A 15,891-nucleotide genomic window follows, 5' to 3' on the forward strand; every position below is an offset into this window, starting at 1 on the left:
ATCAATTATTGTTGTTTTGATTTATTTTTGGGGCCTGTTACTTTCACTAGAGACTACAAAAATTGGACAAAGATATTTTAGATACTTACAGTTTTTCAACCATTTGCCATAGTAAGTTCCAATTTGGAAGTTTAATTCTAGACTTTCAGCCTTGATTTCTGTTAGAAATACGTTTGGACATGTAGGAATCTGTGTAAATCTGAAATCTTTGATGTTGAGCATAATTCTGCAAACATAACTGAAAGGAAACTGGGGTTTAAAGTTAAAATGTCAAAGTGGCAGGTCTCTTTTCTCGGATGAAATCAAAGTCAACTTTTAGTTCCCATTGAAGCATGTAAATTTCGACATCCCATTGATGCCAGTTGCTACTCTAGTTAAGAAACCCCTGGCTGAGGCTATTCTTGGCTTCGTACAAAGTTTTCTCCGAAAGGACACAACTTGCAATGAGCGATTATGCAGTTTTACAACTCCCTTACTGGCAGGTCTTCTCAACAGTTGATGTCTGCTTCTAATATTGCGATTGTGGCGGAGGAGGGGGGAGTGCGCTGGTACGGAACCCTTGACTTCTCAAATCCTTCCTCCCTGTGATTAATCCCCTCTGCTCCTGTGTTTAAAAAATGATTCATTACAGGCAAGCCCGCCTCGCTTTCCCCTGCACCAGCTCTCCTCGGGGGAGCCATTACCGTGCGCTCCACTGAGCTCAGATTACCTGCCTCCGACCAAACTCCTGTTTGTTTTTACAGGTGCAGTACAGCGAGCTGAGAGCGCCCAGCGTCCAGAGCCCGCCACGGAGGAGAAGGTAAGCCCCTCGGACATGCTGGATGAAAGGCCTGGGCTCCTTTTGAAAATGGCACGGCCCAGTCCGCTACGATGGCAACGCTCCAGTGCCAGCAGAACCTGCGACCCCTCACCGCCTGCTCCCCCCTCTCCCGTGCCCCCTGCTGTGGGGGTGCAGTCAGCCGCTCTCCCGTTTGTGTGTCTGCCACCCCCCTGACAGGGGCTGTGCACTGCACCGGCTAGGGAGGCAGCACATGGAGCTGTCAATCACAGAGCCAGAGACGCCGTCTGCCCGCATCCATTCATGCATTTTAGAAAAAGAATGAGAGCTAGAAAGTTTGGTTTAACTCAGACCTCTGCTGTTTGGCTTTTATTGGTTTGAGTAGTAAAACTGAACCGCTGCAATGCTTTGAATCATTTACATTTTATTTTCATATAAGGGCAAATTGGTAAATGTAATACTGTAGGTGTGCTAAATCCAGTTAACACTTTGTACTTACATTCCTACCAATTTAAATTGATCTCTCAAATATAGACTTTAGGTAAAGTATTACGGGCATTCATTTTTGTATTTTTATGGCTCTCTTTTTATGTAGGCCGATGCTCATAACTGTTTATTACAAAGCCTTTTTATATTCAAGGTGCATATAATTATTTTAATTTGTAAAATCAACTCTGTACAATCCCTTTGATCAAATATTTTGTATTATGAAGAATTTATTTTCTGAACAGATTCAAAGATAAGTTAGACACATGTAACTTTGATACTCTAGTGCAACTTCTCACGTTTCCTGTTTTGATGTCTTCTTATTTGTCAATTCTCAAATGAAAATGTGATGAATTGTAAAACCTAGAAAAATCCAATCTCAAACTGTAGTTGTTCCACAATGATTTTCTTCCTAACTGCACTGGGAATGGATTACACCACTTCTCTCCCTGAATACACAGTAAATACATCTGATTACACAACACACCCATTGGAACAGAGCTCATGCATCGGCCACCGCTGTGCCTTGGTTACCGAGCTCACATCAAAGCCCTGTATATTGGTCCGGTGCAGTGGCTAATGCAGTGCTTTTGTTGCCTTCTCACAATAAAAGGGTCCAAATGAGCGGGCGCTCATCTCACAGAGAGTACTCTTCATCTTCAGCACTTAATGCTTCACGTTTCCACTAAAATCACCTCAACTACCAAATGTTGGCTACACACACGGAATAGTCTTTCTCTCCATGATGGAGTTCCTGGAAGAGTAACATATGCTTCCTACTCCATCAGACATAATCCTCAGAGGGTCTTTCACGGTTTACTTTGAGGCATCTTCAAATTATTCACAACGATTAGCCTCAAACATTGATGTGATGTTACTTAGAGATGATTATTGGTGTGTTTAGAAGATTGTTTTAGATCTTATATGTATTAGATTTGAATGTGATGATTTTCAAACAGTTTTATCCTTGATGGGCCTACATTAACTGGCTCTTTCATTGCCTTTGACAAATGACTCTCTCTTTTTAATGGGAAATCAATTCCTCATGACATTTCCAGACAATGCACATATTGGATAAAATCCTTATGTAATATTTCTTGTACCAGTGGAACATTAATCATATAACATGTTATCAGAGTTCTTAGAGTCCTTTTTGTCGTTGGATCTCCACACCTTTGAAATAACTTATTGTTTAGTTGGTGTGTTCTCAGTTCTGCTCATTCAAAGCAAGAGTAAATAAATAAACAAGTAACACTTAAAAATAGCCCTAGTTTGAGCAGAGTTTTGGCTGAGGCGAGCCCTGGACCCCAGCACTGGAAGTTTGTTCTAGCTGATTGGTGTGCTGAGCATCCCAGTCGGGCGGGAGGGCGGGTGATCTCCTTCCTCTGCAGTAGCACGCTGGTGAAAGAGCATCTATCTGTGCTTTGTGAAGAGTTTGATTGGCTCAGGGGGACCTGGTGGAGCCCCAGGCTATCTCTTTTGACAGGCTGATAGAGACATCACTGGGCTCTCCCAGGAGCTGCCACCAGGGGTCCATTTCAAAGTGAGGGGGAGTGGAGGTGACCCTGAGCTTCTGACGAGCTAAATCCCACATACAAGCTGAAACCCTGCTGCATTCTGGGCTCCACTGGGGGTGGGGTGGGGGTGGCATGGAGGAGGAGGTGGGGTGCCCACAGAGAAGAACCAATGAGGTGTCCCGACAGGTGAAACCAATTAAGCATCACTCCCGGGGTACTGTTAATCATCATATTTTAACACACTCCAATACTGCTCTCTCACACACATACAGTGATGTGCTCTGCAATATGTTTGATCCTAGAAACTCTTGTTAGGATTCAAAACGTATAAAAAACTTATTCAAAAAAATACAAGACAGAACTTTCCAAACAGAAATATAACTTCAGCTTGTTACTGGTGCATTGTTTCTGAAAGAGATGACCAAATAACTATTAAGTGACATTTTGTCTTGAAGTTACAACCACTACCTGTTCCATAATGTTTGACATGAATATCGTTGGCTAATATTGATGAATTGAGCCTGGCTCTGGGGACTCCTGGGAACTAAGAGGTTGGAGCTGTCATCAGTGGAGATATTATCAAGGCAAATGACGTCATTGGTATTAAGAGAGGTCATGGTGAATAGGCTGTCTGCTTCCCAGCTGTCAAGTCACTAGCACTGAGCTTTTGGGCTTGGACGCCCTCTGTTAATGTTAAGTCATTCATTCAATGAGTTAAAGACAGGATATAGACAGGGTTAGGACTGCCATAGAATTCTCACCTAGCATAATGTCTCTTTCCTCTTCATAGAGAGGTAATCATATTTAAGAAATCATTTATAAATCGATTCCCTCTAGGGAAAAGCCCAAATCTCAGCAGATAAGTCACCATGCAATCTGGTCCCTGAATACATTAGAAACTCCCTGGATGTTTTACAAGCTTGCTAGTAAACATTTCAGCCACATAGCAGTTAACATTGCCTGGATCATATTTTTTTCCACTAGTTGTTGTTGTTTTTGTGCACTGTGTGGCAGTGATGTCTTCATCAGTCTGTCAAAATGGAAGTGCCTGCAGCTGTGGTGGATCCCCCCAGAGCCTGTCACACTCCTTGTTTCCATGGTAGTCCTTCAGGCAGCACCACAGGCAGGCTGTGCGCAAGGACCCCTACAACCTGTTTTTTCAGCAGTCGCTCCTGTGATGTGCAGCCCTGAAGCGGGCGTCAAACTAGCAAGCGCAAACACAGAGAACACTGATGTGATCCCTTCTCTCCTTCGCAGGTGTACCGCCCTGCCTTTCAGATGATGCCAGCAAAGGCTTCATTTTATTATGCCACTACACTCTGCACCTCTTTTTAGTAATTGTTACATGAGTGATTTCGTGATGGTTCTCTGACCTCCCATCATGGAGACACAATTTTACCACAGTGTCGCATAGTGACAGAGGCACTACTCTTGGTTATACTTACAGGTGTCAAATCTCTTTGTTTACAGCTATTTTTTCTAGTGGTACCAATTGAAAAACGGGCCAATGAGATTAGCACTAGTGCCCTGAGTCTGGGCTGCCTTGAATTAAAACGGCAGAGCCTACTCTAAGAGGACCTTGACACCAATAAAGTGGAAGGCTTACCTGGAATCAACTCAGTAACGACATCCAAATGACGGGCCAGATTGTGGTGCTACAGTCCCAGATTGGTCTCCCTCCATAAGCATGTACCTGAGGAGACAGCATGTGGAGCTTTTCAAAAGACATCCAGGCCTATATTCAGGTGCCAGTTTGCTTTGTAGGAGTCAGTTTATCCTCCAAGTCAACTACAAAAAACCATGCAAATAGATTTTATACTGACAGTGTCGTTCGTTATTCAAGAACAGACTCTAATGACAGGAATACTAGAAAGTGCAAGAACAGGGACTGATATGGTCTCTAGGATAAGGGGTGGAAATATGACTGCTAATGGTGGCTGTTTCCAGAAGTCATGGTTTGGTAATAATTTATACAGTGGCCCACTGTACTCTGTGGTGTAAAGACATGGCAAAAGCCATAATTCTTTGTAACATATCAAAAATAGAGGGTTTAAGAGCTTAAATTAAATCATTGGCCTTTAAAAGCATCTCTCCGAGGGGCAGCCTGCATTAATAAATTCAACTGATTCTGCTTTAATATTATTCAGAGTGCATTAAAATGAAGCGAACAGCTGGGATCACGGCCGGTCTCTGGAGCATTGCCTGGGCCGTGAGTGGTGGTTGAATGCAAAGCATGTCAGAGGCAGTGCGGTGGCCCAGCACGGCCCTACGTGCTGGATGCAGGGCCACAAGGTCTCTGTTACAGGTGCAGGCCTGACAGGCACTGCTCTAGGATCAGGGGGTCCTGACATGGGCCTCAGGATAGCTACTGTACTGCCTACCTTGGAACAATGTCACATGAACAGAAACCAGGGCCTTGCAGCCAATCAGGTCAGACCGAATTGTTACTGTTGCTGAGAGAACCTTCAAATGGTCAGTAATTCAAAATGTTATTTGTATTGCAAGCTAGGACATTGTCATCAAGATGCCTCTACACTGGTTTCAACTTTATTTTCTTATTCTTCAAGATAACTTTCCAAGACTCCCCGAAAAACAGTGCCAATTGCTACTGAGTTTATCCTGGTTAAACAAATAAAATTGAACTAAAGCTCTACATCCTTGACAAAGAACCTTGAACATATTTGTAAAGCCTTTAACTTCTTGTGTTACCTCGATGCTCTTTACTTAGTGTGAGCGTCAGGCAACAATGCACAAAATAATCTAACTGCATATTTCATTTGAATTAACACTGAATGCAATGTGAGTCTGAGCCTCCTGAGGAAAGAGAACAATATTTGGTTTGATAAATCTGCTAAAGCCACTGATAGTCTCGCCATTGCAAACCCTGGAAGAAAAAATATATATAAAATCAGGTATCAGTAGAGATAAGAACAGAACAACTTTTGTTTCATTGAAAGAGGGAGGGGAAAAACACATTTCCACAGTGGTGGCACATGGATGACTGCAAAAGTGTTCAATAGGAATAGCCTTTCATCAAGGACACCGTTAGGACACCTCTGACACATTCTATAGCATCAGAATAAATATGTATACGCAGTCCTTAGGAAAGAGACACAGCAGAATTACAAAGTGAAGTCATGGTGGGAAAATCTAGCGTGATAAAGAAGCCCAATCTGGAGCTGATATATCTTGATCTGCTGTGAGTTTAAAAGAAGCAAAATATTAATGTAATGAACATGATGGGAGACAGAGAGCTGGTTTCAAGCACATTGGGATCTGGAGAGTGAGCTGCGTTCAGGAGATCTATGTGTTTGAGACTGAGTTGGAGGTCCGTACCCCTTCCAATCCACCAGGTAGTGGATGCGACCACCCAGGTGCTTGGAGTCAAGGAGGGCTTGGAACGAATAAGCCGGTGCTTCGCCAACGTCAAACGGAGGTGCGCCACTGGAGGATGGAGAGGGCTGTACCTCACAGGCTTAAGAAGGGACACATGGAAGGATGAGGAGATCCGGAAATGGCGGGGCAACTGGAGACGGTAGGTGACAGGATTGATGTGGTGTGTTATTTTGAAGGGACCAATGAACCGGGGACTGAACTTTTTGCAGGGGTCACAAAGCCAGATGTCCCGGGTAGAGAGCCACACACGTTTCCCAGGGTGGAAGAGTGGAGTAGGTCGGTGATGCCGGTCAGCGAACCGTTTCTGGGAGAGGGAAGCTTGATGTAGGTGCCGATGTGCGGTCTCCCAAACCTGCTCACTCTGTCAAAACCACTCATCGACGGCAGGCACAGTCGGGAGGTTGGTATCTGAAGACACACTGAAAAAGAGTGAGATTTGCACCAGGGAGTTCTGTGCGTATTCGGCCCAGGCTAGATAGCGACTCCACTCGTGTGGTCTGTAAGTGCAGTGTTGGCGAAGGTACATCCCTATTTCCGTCTGCCCATTGGTTTGGGGATGGTATCCGGAGGATAGGCTGATGGAGACCCCCAGTCGGCCGCAGAAGGCTCGTCACACCCTGGAGACGAACTGGGGTCCCCGAGCCGAAATGATGTCATCCTATACAGACGAAACACCCGTTGAAACATGCACTCGGCCATTTCCACGGCATTAGGTAGATGAGTCGGCACATCTTGGAGAACCGGTCCACTACAACTAAAATAGTAGTGAATCCCGAAGAGTCTGGCAGATCAGTGAGGAAATCCATGGCGATGTGGGACCATAGTCTGTGTGGTGTAGGTGAGGGCTTGAGCTTACTGGTAGGTAGTTGGCGAGGGCTCTTTGCCCATGCACAGACGGGACAGAAAATAACGTAATCTCAGACGTCTGCTGTTAGGGATGACCACCAGAACTTGCGTGTCAGCAGCTCCATGGTCCGGGTGATCCCGGGATGGCCAGAACTCAGCGAGTCCACAAGTCCCTCCACAAACTGAGTGACCCCATTAGCAGAAGAAGAACCGGGATACCAAACTGCCTTTTGGTAATATCCAAGAACGTAGAGGGGCTTACCCAGGCAGAAGTGGAGGGGTTGTGGTCACCACTTCATGGGGGGTGGGGGGGGTGAATCAGACAGCTATTGAGTAGTTAGTTACTCTCCACAATAGAGGCACCGGTTTTCACGTAACCTCCGATGTCTCTCGGCAGGCGTGAGAGTGGCGTGGCCGAGTTGCATGTGTTTGGGGCTATTAGACCGTGGTGGACGAGAGAAGGGCGTGGAAGACTCGCAGGCCATGAGTGACTGTATAGGTCTGCTGTCCACCAGAAGGTTGCCAATGGATATGGACATCCTGATGTATTGGTTTAGGTTCGTTAAATCTCCTCTGCAGGCCAGTTTGGTCTGTAACTCCCAATTAAGACCCCTCCGGTAGACTAAGGAGAGATGGTCCACTGCCGGCAGCCATGGTGCGGAACTCAAGGGCATATTCAGTGGTGGAGCGACGGCCCTGTCGCAGCTCACAAATATAGGTCCCCGGTGTGACGACCTGAAACTGAATGGTCGAACACCTCCTTGAAGAGGGCGTGGAAACGTGATTCAGAGGACAGATCAGAACTTTGAGCGGCCCACAGGGTTGTGACCCAATCCAGAGCTTTGCCTGTGAGTAGGGAGATGACGAAGTCCACCCGGTCTTTGTCAGAGATGAAGTCAGCGGGGTGATGGTCTATGTACAGGTTACATTGCATGAGAAATCCTTGACATTTCCCTGGGGAGCCGTCGTATTTATTAGGCATGGATATGGGAGGAGATGAACGAGAGGAGGCTGTGGCACCTGATATCGGTGAAGCAGGAAGGGACTGGCGAAGGAGGTGGCAGAGTTCATCGATTCGTTCCTCCTGTCGGGCTAGACGTAGCTGCAGCTCCGCTGAATCCATCTGTCGTTTTTGGTGAGGTATTCAAGCGCAGGGCACAGCAGGTGTTTGTAAAGGACCACAGGAGGAGGCAGGTAGCTGGGTCCAGGGGCAGGCAGAAGGTCATACACAGGGGATCCAAGAAGGCAACAGTACAGTCAGGGAAAATGCTAGGAACGTCGTCTGGGAGATCAGGCAATAGGTTGATGACAGGAAATCCAATAGGCTAAAGTACAGGCAGGGAATAGGCAAAAGGCATCGTTAGTGAGGCAGGTCAAAACTATCATACACGGGAGGATTAAATTACGGGAAAACCAGCGCTACAAATAGAAGTGTGTCACAAAACAAACAATACCTCACAATGATGGGGTGCAAAGAACTGAACTAAATAGTGTGTGATAATGACATACAGGTGTGTGAACAGGTGATCAGAATTCAGGTGATTGGGATCTGGAGAGTGAGCTGCGTTCAGGGGATCTATGTGTTTGAGAGTGTGAGTTGGAAGTAGACGTTACAATTAAAAGTTTATTATGAGCCATATTCATAATTCACAGCCCAGGGCAAGTATATTTAACCAAATTAGCATACACTACACATTTGTAATATCAACAGCCACACAATAACACACTGACACAAACATAATATAGCCACACTATTTTCATCTATTAGAGTAACCAATGGTATTTCAGGAACTGCCTCGCATATCTTCAATCAATGTCTTTATTCAAAGCTACTTGTGTGTTTCACGCCTCCGCCTTCCCCAGCACAATGCATACTGAATTTGGCCTTGGATATTTTCAGTTGGTTTATCCTCTTGTCTTGCTTATTAATTTGATGCTTGAATCAAATTTTAGAATCCTAATAAGCATAGTGTTATAGATGATGTAGTGCATCACTTTAAATCTGACCAACAGTGGTCCTTTTAAGTTTCTGAAATGGACACCATGTAGTAGTACAATCAGAGTGACACCATGCAGTAGTACTGTCAGAGTGACACCATGGACACCATGCAGTAGTACTGTCAGAGTGACACCCATGCAGTAGTACTGTCAAGAGTGACACCATGCAGTAGTACTTCAGAGTGACACCATGCAGTAGTACTGTCAGAGTGACACCATGCAGAGTACTGTCAGAGTGACACCATGCAGGTAGTACTGTCAGAGTGACACCCATGCAGTGTACTGTCAGAGTGACACCAATGAGTATAGTACTATGTCAAGTGACACCATGTATGTACTCAGAGTGACACCATGCAGTAGTACTGTCAGAAGTGACCACCATGTAGTAGTAGTACAATCAGAGTGACACCATGCAGTAGTACTGTCAGAGTGACACCATGTAGTAGTACAATCAGAGTGACACCATGCAGTAGTACTGTCAGAGTGACACCATGCAGTAGTATTGTCAGAGTGACACCATGCAGTAGTACTGTCAGAGTGACACCATGCAGTAGTACTGTCAGAGTGACACATGCAGTAGTACTGTCAGAGTGACACCATGTAGTAGTACTGTCAGAGTGACACCATGTAGTAGTACTGTCAAGTGACACCATGTAGTAGTTACTGTCAGAGTGACACCATGTAGTAGTACTGTCAGAGTGACACCATGTAGTAGTACTGTCAGTGACACCATGCAGTAGTACTGTCAGAGTGACACCATGCAGTAGTACTGTCAGAGTGACACCATGTAATAGTACTGACAGAGTGACACCATGCAGTAGTATTGCAGTGACACCATGCAGTAGTACTGTCAGTGACACCATGCAGTAGTACTGTCAGTGACACCATGTATAGTACTGTCAGAGTGACACCATGCAGTAGTACTGTCAGAGTGACACCATGTAGTAGTACTGTCAGAGTGACACCATGCAGCAGTACTGTCAGAGTGACACCATGCAGTAGTACTGTCAGATGACACCATGTAGTAGTACTGTCAGGATGTGACACCATGCAGTAGTACTGTCAGAGGGACACCATGCAGTAGTACTGTCAGAGTGACACCATGCAGTAGTACTGTCAGAGTGACACCATGTAGTAGTACTGTCATAGTGACACCATGTAGTAGTACTGTCAGAGTGACACCATGCAGTAGTACTTTCAGAGTGACACCATGTAGTAGTACTGTCAGATTGGACACCATGTAGTAGTACTGTCAGAGTGACACCATGTAGTAGTACTGTCAGAGTGACACCATGCAGTAGTACTGTCAGTGACACCATGTAGTAGTACTGTCAGAGTGACACCATGTAGTAGTACTGTCAGAGTGACACCATGCAGTAGTACTGTCAGTGACACCATGTAGTAGTACTGTCAGAGTGACACCATGCAGCAGGTACTGTCAGAGTGACACCATGCAGTAGTACTGTCAGAGTGACACCATGCAGTAGTACTGTCAGAGTACACCATGCAGCAGTACTGTCAGTGACACCATGTAGTAGTACTGTCAGAGTGACACCATGCAGCAGTACTGTCAGAGTGACACCATGCAGTAGTACTGTCAGAGTGACACCATGTAGTAGTACAATCAGAGTGACACCATGCAGTAGTACTGTCAGAGTGACACCATGTAGTAGTACAATCAGAGTGACACCATGCAGTAGTACTGTCAGAGTGACACCATGTAGTAGTACAATCAGAGTGACACCATGCAGTAGTACTGTCAGAGTGACACCATGTAGTAGTACAATCAGAGTGACACCATGCAGTAGTACTGTCAGAGTGACACCATGTAGTAGTACAATCAGAGTGACACCATGCAGTAGTACTGTCAGAGTGACACCAGTAGTAGTACAATCAGAGTGACACCATGTAGTAGTACTGTCAGACTGACACCATGTAGTAGTACTGTCAGAGTGACACCATGCAGCAGTACTGTCAGAGTGACACCATGCAGTAGTACTGTCAGAGTGACACCATGCAGCTACTGTCAGAGTGATACCATGCAGTAGTACTGTCAGAGTGACACCATGCAGTAGTACTGTCAGAGTGACACCATGCAGTAGTACTGTCAGAGTGACACCATGCAGCAGTACTCAGAGTGACACCATGTAATAGTACTGTCAGAGTGACACCATGGAGGAGTACTGTCAGTGACACCATGCAGCAGTACAGTCAGAGTGACACCATGTAGTAGTACTGTCAGAGTGACACCATGCAGTAGTACTGTCAGAGTGACACCATGCAGTAGTACTGTCAGAGTGACACCATGCAGTAGTACTGTCAGAGTGACACCATGCAGTAGTACTGTCAGAGTGACACCATGCAGCAGTACTGTCAGAGTGACACCATGTAATAGTACTGTCAGAGTGACACCATGGAGGAGTACTGTCAGTGACACCATGCAGCAGTACAGTCAGAGTGACACCATGTAGTAGTACTGTCAGAGTGACACCATGCAGTAGTACTGTCAGAGTGACACCATGCAGCAGTACTATCAGAGTGACACCATGCAGCAGTACTGTCAGAGTGACACCATGTAGTAGTACTGTCAGAGTGACACCATGCAGTAGTACTGACAGAGTGACACCATGGAGAGAGTACTGTCAGTGACACCATGCAGCAGTACTGTCAGAGTGACACCATGTAGTAGTACTGTCAGAGTGACACCATGCAGCAGTACTGTCAGAGTGACACCATGTAGTAGTACTGTCAGAGTGACACCATGCAGCAGTACTGTCAGAGTGACACCATGTAGTAGTGGTGTCAGAATGACACCATGCAGTAGTACTGTCAGAGTGACACCATGTAGTAGTACTGTCAGAGTGACACCATGCAGTAGTACTGTCAGAGTGACACCATGTAGTAGTACTGTCAGAGTGACACCATGCAGCAGTACTGTCAGAGTGACACCATGTAGTAGTACTGTCAGAGTGACACCATGTAGTAGTACTGTCAGAGTGACACCATGTAGCAGTACTGTCAGAGTGACACCAGACCAGCGTATTAAACAGCAGCAGATACCGTCAGGCCCAAGCCTGCTAATTATGGTCCCCTACCAGGTCCTCCAGCGCTGAGGAAATTTATGCTCTAATTTCTGATTAAAAAACATAAATGCATATGGAAAAAAGGATCAATTAAAAAACCAACCTCTAGCAAAGTAATTAGATGTGGTCTTTCATTGGAAGTGCTTGCTCTGTGATGAAGGTTTAAAGAGTCCAGTGGCAGAGACACTAAAACTGTGTTTGCTTTATTTACGACGCTGCCGTGTCACCCACCGGGGCCCAATTAGGCTGCGACTGATCCCTCTGAAAGCTCCTCGCTGCTCCTCTTTGACAGGAAATGAAAGCTCCACTTGCTCACGTCCTTCCACTGACCCGCAGGCTCCAGGCTCTGGCTTCAACCTGTTCACTGCAGTCTGGGCTGGTGGGGAGCAATGACTCTAACACGCCGCCAGGACTCCGGCCTTTAGCCAAGCATTTCACATCACTAATCTGTGTCAACAGATCAGAAAGTCATGATGATGTGAATGTTTTACGAATACAATTCTTCAGGGCATAAGACACAAACAGCCTTACTGTATAGATGTCAAATCATGCCTGGCTACCTCCTGTACTGTTTCTTAGATAGTGATGTTGAGCTACTGTACAGTGTTGCAGCATACTGTGTGAGCATGGTGTCTTACGCACATGAGAGAACTGTGTGTGCTGAACCATAAGGGATGGTTCTGATTACCATGCTGCTTGCGTTCTTATATCAGCTTCAGACGGTTTGTCAGAGAGTAATTTCTTAATTAACTGAGATGTGCTCTGATTAAACTGATATTTACCAATTTACATCCTTCCAGGCAGCTTTAAATTGCCTTTCATAGACTCCAGGCTGGTGTGTTATAGCCAGGAGATACAAATATAGCATAAAATGATCTATTCATGTTCCTACATCCCATTAAGTTGTGTGTTATTTTGCCTGGACATGTAGATGTAGAAGATTGTTATATTCACACAATTGCATGTCATTAATAATACCCATCTTTAACACATGCCACTGTGCGCTATGCAACCGACAACAATATATGATAGGTTTATGTAATTCTTGAATTACCATACACACAAGTACATAAGTCGTTTATTAGTTTCAATAGACATAAAACCCCTAGAAATAAACCTATGGATCTTTAAGCAAGCAGCAAGAGACCAATTAGCAAGTATCTCTTTTCTATTCCTCCCTATCTGCAGTAAGTGAGTGTGAGAGGGAGAGGTGTGGGGGGAGGAGTTTGAGCGGCACAGACAGGCAGAGAGAGGCAAAACAAAGCCATCATCTCCTAGTGCTTGCCCTCCTCTCCCCTCTCCTCTGCAGCTCCAATTACTGCCTCCTTTCCCTGCCATCAGTATGCAGCAGGGCTGCTCCTCTCCACCACTCGCCCCAGGCCATTGAATACGTTACCTCCGCTATGGCGGTAGGGGCTCGGGGCGCCGAGCCCCCAACCCCTCGGATAATTTGGGATTCCTGCTCCTGCCTTGGAGAGACGAAAACAGTAAAAGATCCAGATAAATAAAGAAATAAGGTTGGCTCGCAAATATCCAGAGATCTACTGATTTATTGATTTGTTCATTCTTTAGTTTATTGTTATTTGTAAATCATTACTGAGCTGCAACCACCCGGCCCTGCAGCATCACCCCATGGTATGGGTACACTGGTGTATAATACACTGCAAAAGTTCAGTGAACTCACAAGGACGGGCCAGGAAGTTTGTGGTTGAGGAAGCAAAATACTAGCCTACAATTTTACATGTTCATAGGATAGGTTATTGGGGAAATTATGCATAATGCTACATAATTCAATATTGTTATGATACTGTATATTTTTATATTGATAATGAGTCATCTTTATGGACTGATTATTGCATACTAAACTGATCCAATAGTATTGCACAGACTATTATTTGATAATAGTAGTATATAATAGTATTCTTATGTTCTGTTAAACCACAAGGGTGCACAATGTACTTGAGGAAAGCCTAAAAAGCTGTTTAAACTAAAATGCTGTTGGCTCAGATTCCATCTCTGTGTCTTTGGGCTAGGTTTAGGAGCTCAGTGAGCTGTGGAGACAATACAGTTCTTATTAAAGCACTTAAGATGACTTACAGGATAACAAAGGCATATTTGGTTTCAATTCTGTTAGAAAAGTCCCCCTGAAGCCACCACATAACTACCTGGTCTAACTATGTTGTGCAACAACAAAAACTAGCATCCTAGTAAAGTGGAGGAATATACTGTAATAGAGTGTACAACAACAATGGAACCATATTATAGTGACCCATATCCTCTCGAAACCTTGAATAACAAAGCTGTGTGTTCCAGTTCCACACTGTAGCCAGTAAAAGTGTGTTATACTGTAGCAGTGTCTTTACCTTTCACTCCCTACTCTGTGGTCCTCACACTGTCTTCTTTGTCCACAGCTGCTCTTCCCACTCCCCCTGAGAGCAGATGCAAGCTCACTTTCTGGGTAACCTCACCACAAAATTGTTTTGTAGATGTGATAACAATAATGGGGAATTCGATTAAATGGGATGGAAATGGTAGCGTGAAAAAGAGACCTTCCACTTCACTGTGCTGCTCGGGTAAGTTACCGACTGAGCAGGGGCTCAGAGCGCTCCCAGTCAGATACAGCTCACATTGCAACCAAACCATTTTATTCCTCCAATAGTGACATTAATGCCTCTTTTAAAATGCTTCTGTTTTCCCCAAGAAATTGTTTGAGTAATTGATTACTGCATTACTTAATGTAGCGATGAATCAATTCTCCAAAATGTCAGTCCCTGCTATGGTAGCAGGGGAGAGAAGCCGTGTGAAACATTGAATGTGATAGAGCCATAGGGGAATTATGAGATGATTAGGAGACGCTGTTGTTACTCTTGGCTTCTCAGAGGATTTTTTCACTGAATGTATCTCCCTGTTAATAGTTGGCAGTGGGCGGTCAGGGGATGTTAAATCAGCTGGCCAAGGGTTTTATATTGTGATATCTTAAAATTAGAGGATGAGGTAATGTGAGGTGAGGTAATCCACTTACTATGATTAAATGGGACACAGGACACTGCTTTGCCCCTACAGTGCACTGGTAAAATTCTTGGCAACATTCACCACAGCCATTGTTGTCTTCAGAGTGATATAGCGCATCTGATAAAAATATGTACAATATGAGAAAATACTGAACAAGATCTATTACAAGTAAAGTAAAACCTAAAATATCCCCTGCGTAGATATCCTATGATAATGCTAGATTAACGACATTCCATACAGTTAAGCAGTGGTGCGTATGAGACAGCAGTAGAAGTGGCACCTGCTCCTCAAAGACCAGCTATAATCACTCTGATCTGCTCCCCGTGACACACTGACCTGGTGTTACTTAGGAAAGGAGATCTGCCTCCGAGATCCTCAAACACTTTTTCAGGGCGCGCCGTATTACCTTCCTAATTCAGGCCAGATGTACGTCCCTGCTCATACACCCTCTTTCTCCCCCTCTCCTCCATCTTATTCCCACCTGCTAGCTGACCTGGGGACCCAGTGCGCCAGACTTTCATTTGGTCTGCTCTCCTGAAGTAAAGTTCTTTGGCTCACTGCAATCCTTCTTTCTCTGGCTTGCCACTGCCTGGAGGGTCTGCTCTGCAAAGTTCATGTAGAAAAGCACTGGCATCTTCCCTCTGTCACAGCCCCCATCTTCTTTGTTACGTCCATCAACGTCTTAATCAGAATCCCCATGTCCATGACCCTGAGTGACCTACCTCACATGTAGATGGCTGAGAACCAAGGCTTCTAATATACAGGTATGCCTCCC

At 45.0% G+C, this 15,891-nt stretch overlaps 1 protein-coding gene across 6 annotated transcripts in view; it reads left to right on the plus strand.

Moving 5' to 3' along the window:
• The window catches only part of mctp2a (multiple C2 domains, transmembrane 2a), a 919,923-nt gene that overhangs the window by 42,671 nt on the left and 861,361 nt on the right, over nt 1-15,891 (plus strand). For 4 of the 6 annotated variants that reach the window (XM_023971091.2, XM_023971093.2, XM_023971094.2 and 1 more), the window contains one exon: nt 744-1,904. The exons of the other annotated variants lie outside the window; for them this stretch is intronic. In XM_023971091.2, coding sequence (XP_023826859.1) covers nt 744-803 — 60 coding nt within the window. In that variant the 3' untranslated portion in view covers nt 804-1,904. Of the gene's footprint in view, nt 1-743; nt 1,905-15,891 lie in introns of those variants that run through there. 6 annotated transcript variants of the gene reach the window in all.

Source organism: Salvelinus sp. IW2-2015, linkage group LG26 (genome assembly GCF_002910315.2).
Source record: "Salvelinus sp. IW2-2015 linkage group LG26, ASM291031v2, whole genome shotgun sequence".
NCBI lineage: Eukaryota > Metazoa > Chordata > Actinopteri > Salmoniformes > Salmonidae > Salvelinus > Salvelinus sp. IW2-2015.